This window comes from Leiobunum rupestre, chromosome 5 (assembly GCF_980474605.1).
Source record: "Leiobunum rupestre chromosome 5, qqLeiRupe1.1.hap1, whole genome shotgun sequence".
In the NCBI taxonomy this organism is placed as follows: domain Eukaryota; kingdom Metazoa; phylum Arthropoda; class Arachnida; order Opiliones; family Sclerosomatidae; genus Leiobunum; species Leiobunum rupestre.
Window position 1 is genome coordinate 58,140,613 of NC_143388.1, and position 17,337 is coordinate 58,157,949.

The following is a 17,337-nucleotide window of genomic DNA, read 5'->3' on the forward strand; positions in this document are numbered from 1 at the left end:
TTTGATTTAACGATAAATATTAATTAATTATAGTTTCGATTAATTTCGATTGTGTTTTTATTAGTGATAAATATTTGTCAGGGAAAACCGGGCCGGACTTAGAGATCCTGGGCCCATAGGCAGATAAGGAGTCTGGGCCCCTTTTTCCACGCGCTGCATTTACTCTTATACCTGGAACTAGGCTGTGCCTGAATTTCCCTGATTCCGCGTAGAAGTCTGAGCTCCACGGTTATATTACTAAATAAAAGCTCTTAACAATCGTCGACTAAATACGCGATAATTATGCAAAATTGCGATTTAAGGCTGCGTCCGTAAACTGCCAGGCAGAAATTTTGGTAATTTTAAAACCAAATCTTCTACCTAGGAATTTCTCCAATATAAATTACGATTGATATTATAGATGTATGCCTTCGAATACAGTAATTACGGTCACTGGAGGGCGCCTTCCAAGGATGGGCCCCTAGGCCACGGCCTAGGTTGGCCTAGGCGGAAATACGGCACTGAGGGCAAAACGAAATTCACTGAAAAAATGTAATCTTTCTATTTTGAAAGTAAACCGAACGCAGGTGTCCCAATATTTTCCAAAGTAATATTTACAGATCAAGGAAATGTAATATTAGAAGGAACGTTTTTCTCTCAATAATCGATGAATCTTTTCTTAGGAGCCAATAAAGTTACACTTTCAAGTGACGTAAATGATATAGTGGAAGTATATCTTCAAACCCTGGTTGCCAGACTGGAAAAATTTATCGCGGAACCAGAATAATTCAGAACGATATTCGGGAGTTGCCATTTCCCTCGGCCAGTCAATTATGAATTAGTTTCTGAGCGGGTAATATAACCGTTAGTCAAAGTCAAAAGCAGACGGTATAAAGGATCCAGGCCGAGTTAAGCCTCGCTTCTCTCGAGCTCGGGACCCCCTCAAGAGATACGCCTATTACAAGGCGTAATTAATTATTACTAGATATCCAACAACGGGGCACTCGGATATGCAACTGTTCCGGGAACACCAAAGGATTATTTAGAGATCGAGAATGATGTACGAGCGATGAGCGCCTAGAACTTGTCTAAAATTTACGCGCTACAATATTTCAAAGGGTGCCATTTCGAACGCGAGACTCCTGGCGTGTTATTTCAACGGAATAATTAACGACAATATAATACATCCGTCTTTACACTAATTTACACCACATTTCCCTTTAAGTTGTCCGCCTATTAATAACTCATGGACGTAAACACACGACAAATACTTTATTGCACAATGTTTTTCACATTTTCTTTGAAATCGATTTTAAAAAATGTTATTTGTTAAAATAGTGTTGTAAGTCGGAAAATTTTACGTATTTTTCCGAAAAAAATAAAAACAAATTTCATTCCATGATTAGTTTAATATTGTTTGCAAATTTAAATAAAGCGGCATTTTCGTCTTAATTTTTTCGAATCTAAAAGTAAAACTAAACCTCTAGACTAGATTTAAACTGATTAACAATGTAACGCTATTAGAGGTTTTGTTATATGTTTACTGCTATTAGACGTTTTACATCGAAGAAAAGTTAAAAAAAAATTAAAAACCCTTAAAAATTTTTATTTTTCCGATTTTATTTTTCCGGGAAATTATATACCAACACTAGTTAAACATAGAAAATCGAAATCTTTATAGACCGATATTTGCCTAGAGGTCGTGGACGGTTAAATGTAAACAAAGAAATTTACCGGTTAATATTTCGGAAAATGATTAACAAACATGTATTATTCGTAAAATTTGAGCTTTTTATCGAAAAATACGTCGTTTTTCCGATTAATTTTACAAATTGATCAAAAAATTAATCGGATAATACAGAAATATAAATTACTTGATCAAAATGTTTTACGAATAATTTTGAGAGCTTTATCTATTGAATAAAAGTTAACCATCTCCGACCTCTATATTTGCCAAAGGAGAAGATTCTTTCACAGGGAAAATTACATGTATTATTAAAAAATTACCCGTTAGCTTCAACAGCCTAAACAGTTGAAAACTTAAATTATTAAAAAAATTGTTTTTTATCGCGATTCTTTTTGAATTTTTCATTCTAGTTTTCACAAAAAAATCACTTAAGATAATTGTTAATGTTTTGGCAATAAAACATTCATTAAGAATTTATTCCCTTTCCAGCAAAAGGTTTAAATTGGCGCCATCTAAACTACATAAATGCATTAAAATTGAACCTCTAAGGGCTTCGCTCTAAATAATTCGAGGGGTAACACAATCTGCGAACTCGGTGTATACTGCCGTACCTTTGACAGTGCTAAATGGTACTCGCGAACTCTTGAAAATGTGCCTTTAACAGTGCTAAATGCACGAACTCTGTGTACAGATTATCTGAGACTGTCTTACCCCTCGAAATAATTGTTTACCTATAAGCAATTTGCAAATATTTGTATTCCAAACAAATGACGTTAATTTATTTTTGAAGTTACATAAGTTAATTCCTCGTTACATATATTACCAATTTAGATTTCTTTGGTCATTTCGAGTAGTACCAATTTTTCAAATCGATTCAACTGAATATTTCTAGTAAACTTTAAAGCCAAGCGTTTGGAGGACAACGAAATGTAAAACAAAGATAATTTTCTTCCTAGCGTGTTCCCAAAATCCGATAACCTTTAAAAGGTTTATGCTAATGTATGATTTAGCAACTGCATATTAGCGAAACATACGCTACTATAAATGAATTAATTTCGATAATTCCCAAGGGCTGTAATCTCCGTGGTTGAAATGCACGGATTTCGTAGGCGGCTTACCGCTGATGTGTTCTAGAGAAGACGCGCGAAGACAACCCTTTGATCAATTCCTGGCTACAAACTTAAAGGGACTATAAAGTTCCATATTTATGATGGATTACCTAATTTCGCCTTTCTGCCACCAGATTTATCATTTTCACGAGGTAGCTGGCGCTAGTTATTCTAAAACAAACAGTACCGCGTATTTGCAGACGTGTTTTCGATGTATAATACACTGCTTACGTCAGGCTAACGTCATATTACTCGTGCGCAAATGACGTACTAACCAACCATCAGTGCCTGTTTTAAGGATTTATACTAACCAAAATTAATAAAAATTTTAATAACACGTCACTTTTGCTTAAAAATTGCAGTCAAAACCAATTTTACCATTACCCAAAACGACTGAGAGACAAAGTTTTAACATATAATAATAATAATAATAATCAGCTAAGCTAATACCCAAGGCACCACCTTAGGCCTAAGTCATCGAGCGACTTTTAAAGCCTTTAATTCAGGTGGCCGGATTACAATGCGTAGGAGTGTGGTGGCAAGCTCTGCAAGCCACGCGAGCCAACAGCTCCCTACACTAACTATTACCGTTAACCTCAACAAGTTTTTGGGTAGTACTCAATTTTGCGAACTACCCACTAAATTAAGCCTTGCCAACCACGACACCAAATTCCCAAAATTGAAAATAAAGGCTGGTTTTCACTAGGGCAAAAATGCCACGCCGGTGAACGTCGACGCGAAAATTTCCCGTTAGGCCTAGTGCAATATTTTTGCGTCGACTGTCACCGTTGTGGCGTTTTGGCCCTAGTGTATACCAGCCTTAAGAGAATAACACATAGAAAGGCGATTTTGACTTACCAGCGACGGATGTAAACAAAGATACGATGACAAGGATTCGAAACGTCCGCAATCCGAGACGAGTCGAGCAGAAACGCTGTCCTAGAATGGGCGACTTATGTCCGTGGAAGTCCCCGGCAGAATTGACCGACATAACTCGGACTTCGGGGGTTGGTAACTAGCAACTTCGTCTCTTCATCATTGTCGAGGCGACGGAAGGGTTCCCGAAAAAGGCACCGTCTGTCCTCGGCTTCAGCGTCCTCGGGCCAGCCAGGCTGAGGACCGCGACACCGAAGCCCCAATGCCGCTCATTGTTATGGTAAATCTGCCAGGAGGGAGAGAAAACCGAAAAATAGTATTCACAATTTCGGAAAGGGGCATTTGCTTTCGGGGGGACGCACGCCGACCCGGGGAGTGGACGGGGGGTTAGCCAAAATGCGCTACTGAACCGTAACCATTTTTTACGAACACACACACCCCTCGGTGTAGGGCCGGTGACGGGGGACGGGGGGGACGGTATTGGGACCATATAACCTTAATAACAGGAGGTACCCGAAGTGACGTATGCTCTATTATAGCGGGGGGAAGCGAGTTTACCGTAAATGAGAAGTTTTGCTATATAGAAACGGAGAGAATGGAACGGGAGGGCGCAAATTGATTGAGCCAGGACCGAGTTCACACACACATTTTAACTGTTCATTCTCGCTTTATTTTGAATTAATCTTTGGACGCTTTTCATTTGGAGATCCGCTAATCTATTATCCAAAACGATAAATATTTATAGAATAATATGAAGTGGTTCAAACGATAAATTGACTTGATTTGCGTAGGAAGTATCGTCGGTTAGAGCTATTCAAATTAATTTAAAATATTGCAATATCAAAAATTTTAAATAACCTTGAATAAAATAATAATAATAATAATAATCAGCTATGCTAATACCCAAGGCACCACCTTAGACCTAAGTCATCAAGCGACTTTTGAAGCCATTAATTCAGGTGGCCGGGTTACAATGCGTAGGAGAGCCACTGGTATTATTATTAAATATTCCAATGTTAAGATTTCAAAAACCTTGAACAGGAATCCATACCTCTACTTGGAATGCTTATCCGGCCGTATCGCGTATGGTAAGATCACTCTGACGTCTTTGGCCCCGCCTACGAGAGAAAAAGTCCCCTCTGCGCGCGCTCCCCTCTCGCGTAGTTGTTTGTAGTGACGTCAAAAAAACCGTCAGCCACATCGAGACGAAAATCTACCGCGATAAGCATTCCAAGTAGAGGTATGGATTCCTGGTTGAATAAAATATATCAAATCTATTGACATTATTTTCAAATATTACCATATTAACATTTCAAATTACGGAGAAAAATTCATTAGAGCTACTGATATTATTTTAAAATATTACAATATTTTAATTTCGAAATACATCAGAACTCGAGGTGGGCAAAACAGATAAATTAACTGCCAAAATATCGATTAACCATAAAAATTGCGGGAACTGTTTATTTATTATTCACGGATAGAAAGGGATTTAACATGCAAAAAATAATTTTATTTCAGCTAGGCTAATATCCAAGGCACCACCTTAGGCCTAAGTCATCAAGCGACTTTTGAAGCCTTTAATTCAGGTGGCCGTGTTTCAATGCGTAGGAGGGTGGTGGCAAGCCCTGCATGCCACGCGAGCCAACAGCTCCCTACACTCACTATTACCGTTAACCTCAACAAGTTTTTATGGAAGGGGAAACCGAAGAACTCGGATAATCGTCGGTTGTGGATAAAAAGATCAAGTTATTAATTATTATCCAAACGCCAACCTCTAATCAGAATAGCTATTTTACTTATTTATAGAATTTTAAAAATTTTAGGAACTAAATCGACTTGTAATATTATTTTTAAATTAACAACACTTTCTACGTATTAAAAAAAAATTGTCGGATGTCCCTATGCAATACAGAAATGGCGATCCAAAAATTTCGATCAAACTCTAAAAACGTTTTATGAAAAAGCTTGTTCCGTCTTTGAGCACTGGTCAGCACAATAATGAAGTAGATTGTATTGAAAGTGTTCCTTCAGCGAAGAAATAAGAAAGGAATATGCGAACAAGAATCAAATTTATTTGTATAGAAGTTGATTTCGTATACATCTATCTAGAATGGGTTTTTGGGTTGATGCCTACATGGGGGTTCCGTCTGGTTATAGATCACCAGTTTTCTTAACCTGGATGGTGGCCTTTACGGAAGGGAGGGTTCCGATGTACAAATATACGTCGGGGTGGTCCAATTTGGCCCAAGAGCAATGGGTCCCCGTTGAAGGTTTAAGTATATACGACCTCTAGCCCAACCTCGTACTTCAAACAAACCCACCAATTTCGAAGACCTATCCTTTATCATCGAACATCATCGAAGTGGTAATTAAAGCGAGTATTTATAAACGGGAATCCATTAATCTAAACGTTAAGTCTATTTTTGGTCGGTTGCGGAGTGTCCTCAACATATCTTTTCATAAAAGAGTCCATACTGAAATAATTCTAGGTTACATTTAAGATTGTTTACTACGCTAAACAGAGCCTAGCGCGTGCACTTTTTGGCAAAAATTTAACTATATTCTAAGTTAAACAATATTTGCATAATTGGTACGTGGAATGGGGAAGGAGTTAAGTATCACGCTATCTAACGGTGAAGGTAGTTCCTTTTTAGAAAACTGGCTTTCTCGGTGGTATTCGATAGCTCCATTGTTAGCTTAGAAATTTTAAGAGAAAATGTGAAAAGCGTGCTTTTAATAAAACTAAAATCGAGGGGTAAGACAGTCTCAGACAATCTCTACACCGAGTTCGTGCATTTAGCACTGTTAAAGGTACATATTTACAAGAGTTCGCGAGTTCCATTTAGCACTGTCAAAGGTACGGCAGTGTACACCGAGTCCGCAGAGTGTCTTAGCCCTTGACTAAAATCATCACTAAGGATTTTAATTTTTAGTTTTTCCTAAACATTCTCTTTTCTATTTCTTATATTTCGACAGTCGGTGGATTAATATATTTGATCTCATCCAGATCGCGAAAATTAAATTTCCCTTTCGCCGCGTGAAAATTTCCCATTTCGGGTCAAACATTTCTATAGTTTTTCAAAACCAGACAGAAATTCACGAGCGAAAATTCATATTTTAATAAAAATTAAGTAAGCCTGGGATGTAGCGCCATCTATATTATCAATATCTAACTGAATACTTACAATTTCATCTCTAATATTGTTTGATTTTTTTAGTGTTGTTCATTTTCCAGAAAAATAAAATGCAGAAAAAGTTTCCGCAGAAATACATGGTTTCCGCAAATCGCAAAGATAAAAAATTACGTTTTAAGGGTTTTTAACTTTTATCGATATAAAATGTCTAATAACAGTAAAAATACTACAAAATATTAATAGTGTTACATAGTTAATCAGTTTAAAGCTAGTCTAGATTTTTAGTTTTACTTTTAGATTCGAAAATGCCGCTTTATTTAAATTTTCAAACAATATTAGACTAATTATGGAATTAAATGTTTTTTTTTCGGAAAGGCCTCGGTCATTTTCCGGAAAATTTTCCAACTTACAACACTAGCTTTTTTAGTTTAGATATTAGCTAGATAAGATAAGAGGCGTGGTTTTTCTTCGGTACATCACGAGGTGAACGGGCTGCAACCTTTATATATTCTTAGTTAAAGCATTTGGTTGAAGTTGTTTCGTTCTTGATTAAGTTGTAATTGCGCGATATTTCAGACTCGTACGTTATTCTAAATACTGTAAATATTAGTTTTCGTGTTCAAAACTTTACTTTGAAGCGCGTTAATTTAAATTATTCCCATAATATAAAAAAAGAATTCCAAATCAATTTGTTTTAAACTTTTAACTAAATTTTGGGCCCCTATTTCTTGGCTAATTTATTGATTAATTACGTGCATTAGAAATAAACTAATATTAAATTTAATTAAGGTTAATTTCAGTAACTACTTGTAATTTGCTTTATTTAAATTAACATTATTAGAAAAATATTTTGTACGTTTTTGTAAATACAATTTAATCTAAGTAATTTAAATCAATGATTTGTTAATAAAAGTCCTTTTATTTAAATCAATGATTTGTTAATAAAAGTCCTTTTATTTCAATCAATGATTTGCTAATAAAAGTCCTTTTATTTCAATCAATGATTTGCTAATAAAAGTCCTTTTATTTCAATCAATGATTTGTTAATAAAAGTCCTTTTATTTCAATCAATGATTTGTTAATAAAAGTCCTTTTATTTCAATCAATGATTTGTTAATAAAAGTCCTTTTATTTCAATCAATGATTTGTTAATAAAAGTCCTTTTATTTAAATCAATGATTTGTTAATAAAAGTCCTTTTATTTCAATCAATATGATTTGATAATAAAAGTCCTTTTATTTCAATCAATATGATTTGATAATAAAAGTCCTTTTATTTCAATCAATGATTTGTTAATAAAAGTCCTTTTATTTCAATCAATGATTTGTTAATAAAAGTCCTTTTATTTCAATCAATGATTTGTTAATAAAAGTCCTTTTATTTCAATCAATGATTTGTTAATAAAAGTCCTTTTATTTCAATCAATGATTTTTTAATAAAAGTCCTTTTATTTCAATCAATGATTTTTTAATAAAAGTCCTTTTATTTCAATCAATGATTTTTTAATAAAAGTCCTTTTATTTCAATCAATGATTTTTTAATAAAAGTCCTTTTATTTCAATCAATGATTTTTTAATAAAAGTCCTTTTATTTCAATCAATTTGTTAATAAAAGTCCTTTTATTTCAATCAATTTGTTAATAAAAGTCCTTTTATTTCAATCAATGATTTGTTAATAAAAGTCCTTTTATTTCAATCAATATGATTTGTTAATAAAAGTCCTTTTATTTCAATCACTGATTTGTTAATAAAAGTCCTTTTATTTCAATCACTGATTTGTTAATAAAAGTCCTTTTATTTCAATCAAAACAAGCATGACTGAATACACGAGGTTTGAAAACTGAGATTACATACATCCTTGATTAACAAAAAGACCGCGTAAGACATCGCGTAAACACGTTTAATTTAACTCGAATTTTGTTGACAATGCGCCCCTATGCAATTGAAGCGAGGCCCTACAAACATCACCTCCACACCGCCCAAAGAAAATCAGCACAAAGGCTGTAAAGGCAGTGGTCCCGATATAAAATATCCCAAATCTATTTCCCCCGAAGCAGCAACCGAATGGAATACAATAGACGTTTTCCTAGCAATAAAAATATATAGAAACCCAGGGTATCTGAATTGCTTATAAAATGAGGTTCATTGTACCGTTTTGTCGGGACAGCAACTGGATAGGCAAAAAACCAACCAGAGTCTAGACTACATTTTTATAGACATTATTTAAATTCGTACTTTTGGGATTTGCATGCATATTGAGAGATACAACTATTGAATTTTCTTAGATTAAAAAATACGACGAATATTTTTTGAATAGAAAATATTAAGAGCAAAAAATAATCACTAATTGAAAATCATATTATCAAAAGTATTTTATGTGCAAATTAATCAAAGATACAAATTAGCATCTCAGACCAGACCTTCGTTTCTTTATAGAATAGCAGCTCAATAATATTTAATTCAAATTATTTTCATTTGAATATTTTTGTACCGTATCTATTTGAATATTTGTTTTACGATTTAGATTAAATTGGATTTTCGTCCTTTGAACGTTAATTTATTATTATTTTTGGTTCCTGCGACAAGTTGTAACCTCATTCCATGTGCAAGTAACTTTTCTAGACTGTAAAAAAACTAGTCGAAAATAAAAGTTTTTGTATACATGGACGGAACAAATTTATTAATAGCATCATCTAAAATCGTCACCGAACTAACAAGGAGAGTACCCGAGGTGTTTATTGCCGATTTTTTTCAAAGTCGGGCGTAATGTAGAGCTATGTGAGATATGAAATTTCCCAAAGGTAGACGTCGTACTACCCATTCGATTTTCCATGGCAACCGAAGATGTTTTTGACCACTCAAAACCAAAAAAATCTTCATTTAAAAAAGCATGGGATTTTCTCGGTTTCACACATACCTACGAAATTTTTTAAAAATATAAATTCACGAAATGGGTAATTTGGACCACATTTAGGAAAATTTCATCAAGATTTTGTGTAAATTGGAACTTTTTGGGGTAAAATAAGGAAAAAATCTTATTTTTGTTTTAAGTGATCAAAAACATTTTCGGTTGCCCTATAGGTCTACATTACGCTTGACTTTCAACCAAATCGGCCATAAACACCTCGGGTACCCCCCTTGTAAGTGACATAAAAGGTTCCGGGGAAAATACCTTACAAAGAAAACCTAAAACTATAAAATTGATAAAAATCATAAAAAGCACTTATTAAATATAACCCCGGCAGTCATTATGAAAAGTGGACAATAGCTCTTAACAACTTTCCCACACTCGGGCTCAGACAAAACGAGCGATTTCACCCACTTTTGATTTTATTTTTCAGCGGGACATTTTCGGAGGCGATGGAGTGAACAAATTGGCGGGCGGAGGTTAAAAAGACCGGCAGATTTCGGTTTCTTTAAAAGAAGCTAAAAAGTGGGAAGAATCCCCGCCATCTAGTGGTAGCGAGTGCCACCGAAAGCGTGGGCCTCCCTCCGCCATCGGTGCGTTATTGAGCGGCTAAGAGCCCAGTTTTGCTTTCCGCTTCAATGCCCTTTTCCAAAACTCTGGAGAGAGACGCGGAAAGCGAGTTTCCGAGTTCACTACATCCTTCCAACCCCTCCTAGACCCATTTTCAGCTGTGTCAGGATTACGCTGGGACGATCTGTTCATACGATACCCGACGATACTTCAGAGACCACACAGTCATCCGCGTGTTCAACCAGAAAGCCAGCAACAGCACATTTGGACAGTACGACAAGTATTTATTTCAACTTAGGGAGGATGACAGCGTTGCTACGATTTTGAGTCTTACACGAGCCTAGTATAGGCAAGAGTAAGTTTCCTGTGACCGGCACAGTTTCCACCGCCGCCGTTGACTTGTAACGGCATAAAGAGAGAGATATAGAGTGTTGTCGTCTGAAACCCTGCGACGTCACCATTGTAATTTGCCTATTTATAAAAAACGGTAACTGTCATGGCGGCCACTATTAACACTATAGCTAAACTGAGCCTAAACTGGGCTACTTTGGGAACGCCGTTGCGGGGAAAATAACGTTGGGTAGACGGCGGTTTTTTGAGATGGTTAGAACAACACATTTCGGAGTTTCTTAGAATGTCAAATATTTGCTAAGTAAGCTAGTGTGAGACTACTATTTGGGACTGCCAGGCCCACTTGTTTAGTGCCGCTCCAGTCCCGCTCACGCAGTAAAATGTTCCTTCCCCCTATAAAATCAAATCGTCCCAATATCTCATTGGTTCCCTAAATCTGACGCCTTCCAACGCCATTGAAGCGCACGCTTGTGACGTTTTTTCTCCCCCCCCCCTTTCATTCGTAGCCTTAATTTGACAGGGCCTCGCTAGGGGGCAATTTTCTTACCGTCATGACGTTACGGCGAATAGCTCTCAGTAAAATATTTCACAAAGACGCGTACTTATGAAATATATTATAGACTTTTGGCAGTAGAAACTAGTAGCAATGAAACTGTAGCCAGGGCCGTCTTAAGGCATGGGCTAAATGGGCTACAGCCCCGGGCCCCAGCCAGTTTTGGGGCCCCGGAAAGGCCATCCATACCGCCTCTACTCTAGGGATAAGGGTTTAGTTGGTTAAATATTATTTATGCTCATTTAATATATTGTATCTTTTAGTTACGTCTAAAATAATTTGACTCATCGCCACATCGCGTATCATACGGTACCAACAATTTCTAAAACCTGACCGTGACTCACTGTCAGTAAAAATCTTTTTCAGTAGGCCTATGTTATACTTTTGAAATGAAAAGTTTTGATTTGATTATTGTGTAGTTGAATTTAGACAACGGACATACAAAGGCAGACCGTTGGGGATCACAAAGGTCTTAAGAAATAATTTAGCCCAGGGCCTCAAAAGGTCTTAAGACGGCCCTGACTGTAGCTATAAAAAATGAAGGAAAACTAAATTTGGATAAGGGTAAAGTTGGTATAAAAAATTGGGGGGAATTAAAATTAATAAAATTAAAAAACTTTAAAAAAGATAAGAGGAATGTAGGCCTATTAGGTTCTACCAATCATATATACAAATAATTTTGTACGGGCGAGACGCTTGAATACAAATAATTTTGTACGGGCGAGACGCTTGAAAAGAGGGTATGGCCGGAAAGCTTGCGTAGTTTTTAAATGTTTTTTAAAAAATAAAAATACCATGAAGTATCCTTCGACGTAAAATTTTATTGCTTTTAAATTAGTTATTAGCCATGGTAAATAAAATCAACTTGTACGAGTACAGGATTTTGGCAGTAAGGTAGTGTTGATTCTTATAGTTCTTAATTTCTCCATAGTTATTTTAAAGACGATTTTGACCTTATTGCGAAATATAGAAACACTGATTTTTGAAATTAGTACGTATACACCTAAATTAAAAGTTGGGTGAAAATGCCGACCCATCGAGCAAAATTTTAATTTATATAAAAAGAGCAATAAGAAAGTGCTATTTCGTTACAAGTCGTCTGAAACACACACGATTTTAACCGAAAACACGAAACTACGCAAGACAGAAAATTCGTCTCCATATAAATTCAAATTTTGCAGGGTGGGATGACATTTTACCCACCTTTTAATATAGGCGTATATATATATATATATATATATATATCTCAAGAATGGATTTTATTTCAACTTAGGGAGGATGATTTTTCACTCTCTACAAAATCTCTTTGGTTCCCTAAATCTGACGTCTTTCGACGAGATTGTAGGACACACCTGTGACGTATTTTCTTCTCCATCTCATTCTTAGCCTTAATTCGACAGCGCAATTTTCTTACCGACATAACGTTACTGTGAATAGCTCTCACAAGGAAGGAGAGTACCCGAAGTGTTTATTGCCGATTTGGTTCAAAGTCGGACGTGATGTAGACCTACATGAGATATGAAATTTCCCAAAAGGAGACGTTGTACTACCCATTCGATTTGCCATGGCAACCGAAAATGTTTTTGACAACTTAAAACAAAAAATATTTTTTCCTTATTTTACCCCAAAAATTTTCCAATTTACCCAAACTTTATGAAATTTACCTAAATGTTGTCCAAATTACCCATTTCGTGATTTACAAATTAAAAAAAAAATAACCCTGTGAAACCGAGAAAATCCCATGCTTTTTTAAATGGAGATTTTTTTGGTTCAAGTGGTCAAAAACATTTAGGAAATTTCATATCTCACATAGGTCCACATCACGCCCAACTTTGAACCAAATCGGCAATAAACACCTCGGGTACTCTCCTTGTCAGTAAAATATTTATCCCTAAAAATAAATACATTATAATACACAATTGAACAATAACAGCCATCAAAGGATAAACATTCATAAATAAAATTCAACGCGAAAATAAAAGTGTGGTGGGAGATACTGTAACCCGTTAGCCGGCCAGCTGATTCAGAAGGCATTAAACGTAGCTAGATGACTTGGGCATAAGGTGGTGCCTAGCTGATTATTAATTATTTATTAATTAGGATTCAGACTAATTGGGAGTGAATAAAAGTTCGTCTGGTAAGTCACTTGAAAATGTAGGTAGAGTTTTCGTCTTAGTAAGCGAAAGTTCTGTATTATTTAATATTAATTTACAAACTAGGAAGTTGGTGGCTTAGAATATTATTTCATAGTTGGTTTCCTGGGGAAGGGGTAACGCGTCCCCCTCTCATTAGTGAACCAAATCGTGAGCTAAAATTGTACCGCGACAATGAGATTAACATAATTTAAAGAGTGTTTTCAAAAGCCAACATTAAAACTTTCATTGAATAAAGGATTTGCAGCTGCCTCGTTACTTAGTAATGGCCCGCGCCAAACGTTATTATTCCAAATAAGGCTACGGAATCAAGTTAACTAATTTAAAGAGTCACTACTCTCTGTAGTATCGATTAGACTCCATAGATGGCGCTTCTAACTCCTAAGAGTTGGCCAATGCAACGTCAAAAGGTCCGATAATGTCCGATTGGTTCTATTAACTAGAGCGAATTCCGTAATTATTCTAAATATAAAATTAGAGAAATTAGCGTGGTTAGGAGTCTATATGGGTTACCTGACATTTTCGACTTCGTTGATGAAGGTTATATAAATTCAATCGTATTCAGGGGTATAGGAACCCAGCATGGTTGCTCGATATTTTATTCGGTTCAGAACTTTCAAATTACTACTCAAATTTCAAAAAACTTCGAAATAATTTGGATTACTTCCGCTATAATCCACTAAGCAGTACCGAAAATGTCAAAGGCCACAGTATGGAGCGGACAATATTGGAACCCTTTGGGCATGGCGACAGAAACAGACGTGATGGGCGCGCTCCTCTATTTTGGCCGGTTTTTGTCATTGTGAGCGAAATTGAGCGGTAAGATATCTTTTTTAAAAGAGCGCAAAACGGAAAAGAGACGAGCCAAAATTTCACTGTTCAAACACGAGCGTAACTTTGACCGCTCAAAAAGAGGGAAAAGAGACGAGCGTAACTTTGACCGCTCAAAAACGAGGGAAAGAGACGAGCGTAACTTTGATCGCTCAAAAACGAGCGAACGCGTGCGGTGCACGGGATGAGCGGTTCTTAAGCAAAAGTGCCCATCACTGGACAGAAATAATCTAGTTTACATTCCCTTTAAGTAGCTCTTTCGTCGAGAAGAGTATCGGCTCAGTGCGAACGAAACTTCAATTACAGCTCGACAAACACAGTCGAAACACGCTCCAAAAACCTCTCGGCGGAGTATTTTACTCGACACTTGGGAGAATCAAATAAAGAAATAGCAGCTTTTCGGGTAACCCCGCTAGCCACGGTCCAGAAAATGGACAATACGTATTTTTCGGAGTAACCAGAGGTCGGGGAATGTACTACGCCCATCTACCCTACAATTGAGGAATTTCATTGTTCCGTCCGTAACCCTTGAGAGGTCATAACCTATCCTCCTTGGTCATAACCTAGTATCCTTGGTCATAATAATAATCAGCTAAGCTAATACCCAAGTCACCACCTTAGGCCCAAGTCATCTAGCGACTTATAAAGCCTTTAAACACGTCGAATGGAACCTAACGGCCAAATTTACGTCGAAATTACCCGCGTTATGAAATGATGATTTTTGACACATTCCATACTCCTGGTTTGAATTCTGAGTAGAACGATGATCATTAATCAATAAATTTCATTTTAGTTGATGTACGAATGTACGAGCTAGGTACGTGTAAGGACCCATGGGGAATACCCTCCACCTTTCATCTTTCCAGCTACCCCCCTAGATAGATAAGGGGGGGGATAATGTTTTCAAATCATCCACGGACCAGGCCTGTAGAGGGCGGGGGGGGGGGCGCATTTGGTGGCCAGGGTGGAAGAGGGGCGTCTGGGTGAAGGTAAAATTAGGGGGTTCCTGGGGTTCGCGTTACCTGTCGATTATAAGCGTCATCTTTCCTTTCAGCGAGCCATGGGAGATAGTACTGACGGCGGGGGGGACGGGAAATGGGGGACGGGAACGCGGGGGAAAAGCGTTAGCCCCTCCCCCTCCCTCCCGCATTTTGGTGTTGGTAGACACCGAGACCTATACTTGGCTTCGTTTATTAATCTACGTTTGCAGTCGCGGTTAGCGGATGGTTCGTACGAACGTGGGCAGAGTGGTGGAGTTTGCGCTTTAGGTAGTTCGTGTCTTTGGGGACTAAATGTGAGGTGGTAAGCGTTCTAGCGAGGGTAGTTGGCAAAGCCGACAAAACACGTGTTACAGTCACAGACAGACGGTTTCTGGCTCGTTCGTGACGATAAGTAAATGATGAAGCTGGCAAACTGAGGTTGGCCTGTTTTCCTACAGACGATACGCGTATATGACTATGCCTACGCGCTAAAGACTACATAGAACGCCTTTGATGGTGTTTAAACAGACGCTATAGCGGCCTGACCACTTCGCTATTATACTTGGGAAATATTTGCCCGATATTTCATAAGCATTCTAGTATTGACACAGGCTGGTTTGAGTTTACTTCTGGACACGATGCATTTTGTCAATTATGTAAACAATGAACTGTTAAAACGTTGCTTTGACTCATTGGGGAATTATTTTTCATCATTTACGAGTATTTAAAGCTAATATTCAATGGGAAAACTGGGGATCAACTTGAAGATACCAAAAGCTGGGTGAAGATCTCAAATTCAGCCTAAAAAACCAATCAACACGAAACGCTTACACTGAGACCTCAAAATCAGCCTAAAAAAACAATCAACGCGAAAATCGTACACTGAGACCTCAAAATCAGTGTCTGTTTACTAAAATCATGTTGAAATTCAAAATCCAGTACGCGAAATTTGCATGTACCCAATCCGTCGGAAAAAAATTTACTAAATTTATGTTTCATAATATAAAATTCCATTACTTAATTAATCAATAATCAAGATTATTTGAACCAAATTTCACATCCTAAAATTACCCGCCTTTTAAGAGTTCTGCGTAGGCGTTTCATTCAACGTCCTTAACCTCTCAATTACAGAATCACCGTTCGTAGCCTCCGTTAAGAAGTTCTCAATCACTTAAAAACAAAAACAACAAAACCTCGTAAAAGTGAATAAAAACGTCAGAAAAACCAAGACCTTTTTAATCAGATAAATTTCGCAGATCAAATCAAATCTTTTATCTAGAAAAAAAGATAGCAAACCCCGCAACATTTTTACAAACGTATCAAGGTTAATTTACAACTTTTAGGTGACACTATCCAACGGGTCAACTCGCCTCAAAGAGAAAACGGCTGCAAAAAAGCCCAAACAGATAAGTTTTAAATAGCGGGATCCTTTAGAGAAAAACCTTATAACCGTTGAATTTATTATCTTTTAAATCTAACGGCAGCCCGGCGCTCTCTCTTTTCAACTTGCCAAAAGAAGAAGAAAATTAATTGCCCACGATCTTTATCTATTACACACAGTACACGAGAAAAAAAACTGAGAAAAAATCTACTGGAGGAAAGACTAGTTTTTCTTCTAAAGTAAAATTTGCCGAAATTTCTCGCTCAGCGGGGATCTCGGAATTTCTCACGATTAGCCATTTGGAATGAAGTAATAACTTAGTTGGGAGTTCTCCGTCGGGTCCGATTAAGGACGACCCGCCTTCGAGCGTATCTCCAGGTAACCGAATAGGTCTCGCTCCTTGATCCTATCTGGAAGGTGAACGTTGCGGAAGGGAGCCGGTAGCCAGCCAATCCGCGGGAGTTAATTGAAACGTAAGAGTTAAATAACTTTGACGCGGGGCTCGAGGGAGTTTGCAGCTGGATCACTCGGAGAGGAGTTTCTTTGCTTAGTGTTTTTCCAGAGAGAAGCGAACACCGTCGCTGCCTCAAAATTAAAATTTATCGACGTCTTAAACTGTCTCGGAGGCACTGCCCGAATTGGCACCACCGATTTTTTTCCAAATTTAAATCTACAGACACGTGACATTCACGGCTAAAGCGGGTGTTTAGCTGTTCGTATAATTAAGTTTAATTTAATATAATTTTAGGGATCGCTACAATATAACGATACGCGTTTAGCAGTGGCGTAGCTGAGAACTCAGAGCCCCCCCCCCCCCCCGCAA

General features: G+C 37.1%; 1 protein-coding gene across 3 annotated transcripts in view; it reads right to left on the reverse strand.

Moving 5' to 3' along the window:
• Window positions 1-17,337, reverse strand: part of LOC149945394 (uncharacterized) — a 109,371-nt gene that overhangs the window by 39,921 nt on the left and 52,113 nt on the right. For all 3 annotated transcript variants that reach the window (XM_090175240.1, XM_090175241.1, XM_090175242.1), the window contains exon 2: window positions 3,634-3,937. In XM_090175240.1, the coding sequence (XP_090031366.1) occupies window positions 3,634-3,766 (133 nt within the window). In that variant the 5' untranslated portion in view covers window positions 3,767-3,937. The remainder of the gene's footprint in view (window positions 1-3,633; window positions 3,938-17,337) is intronic.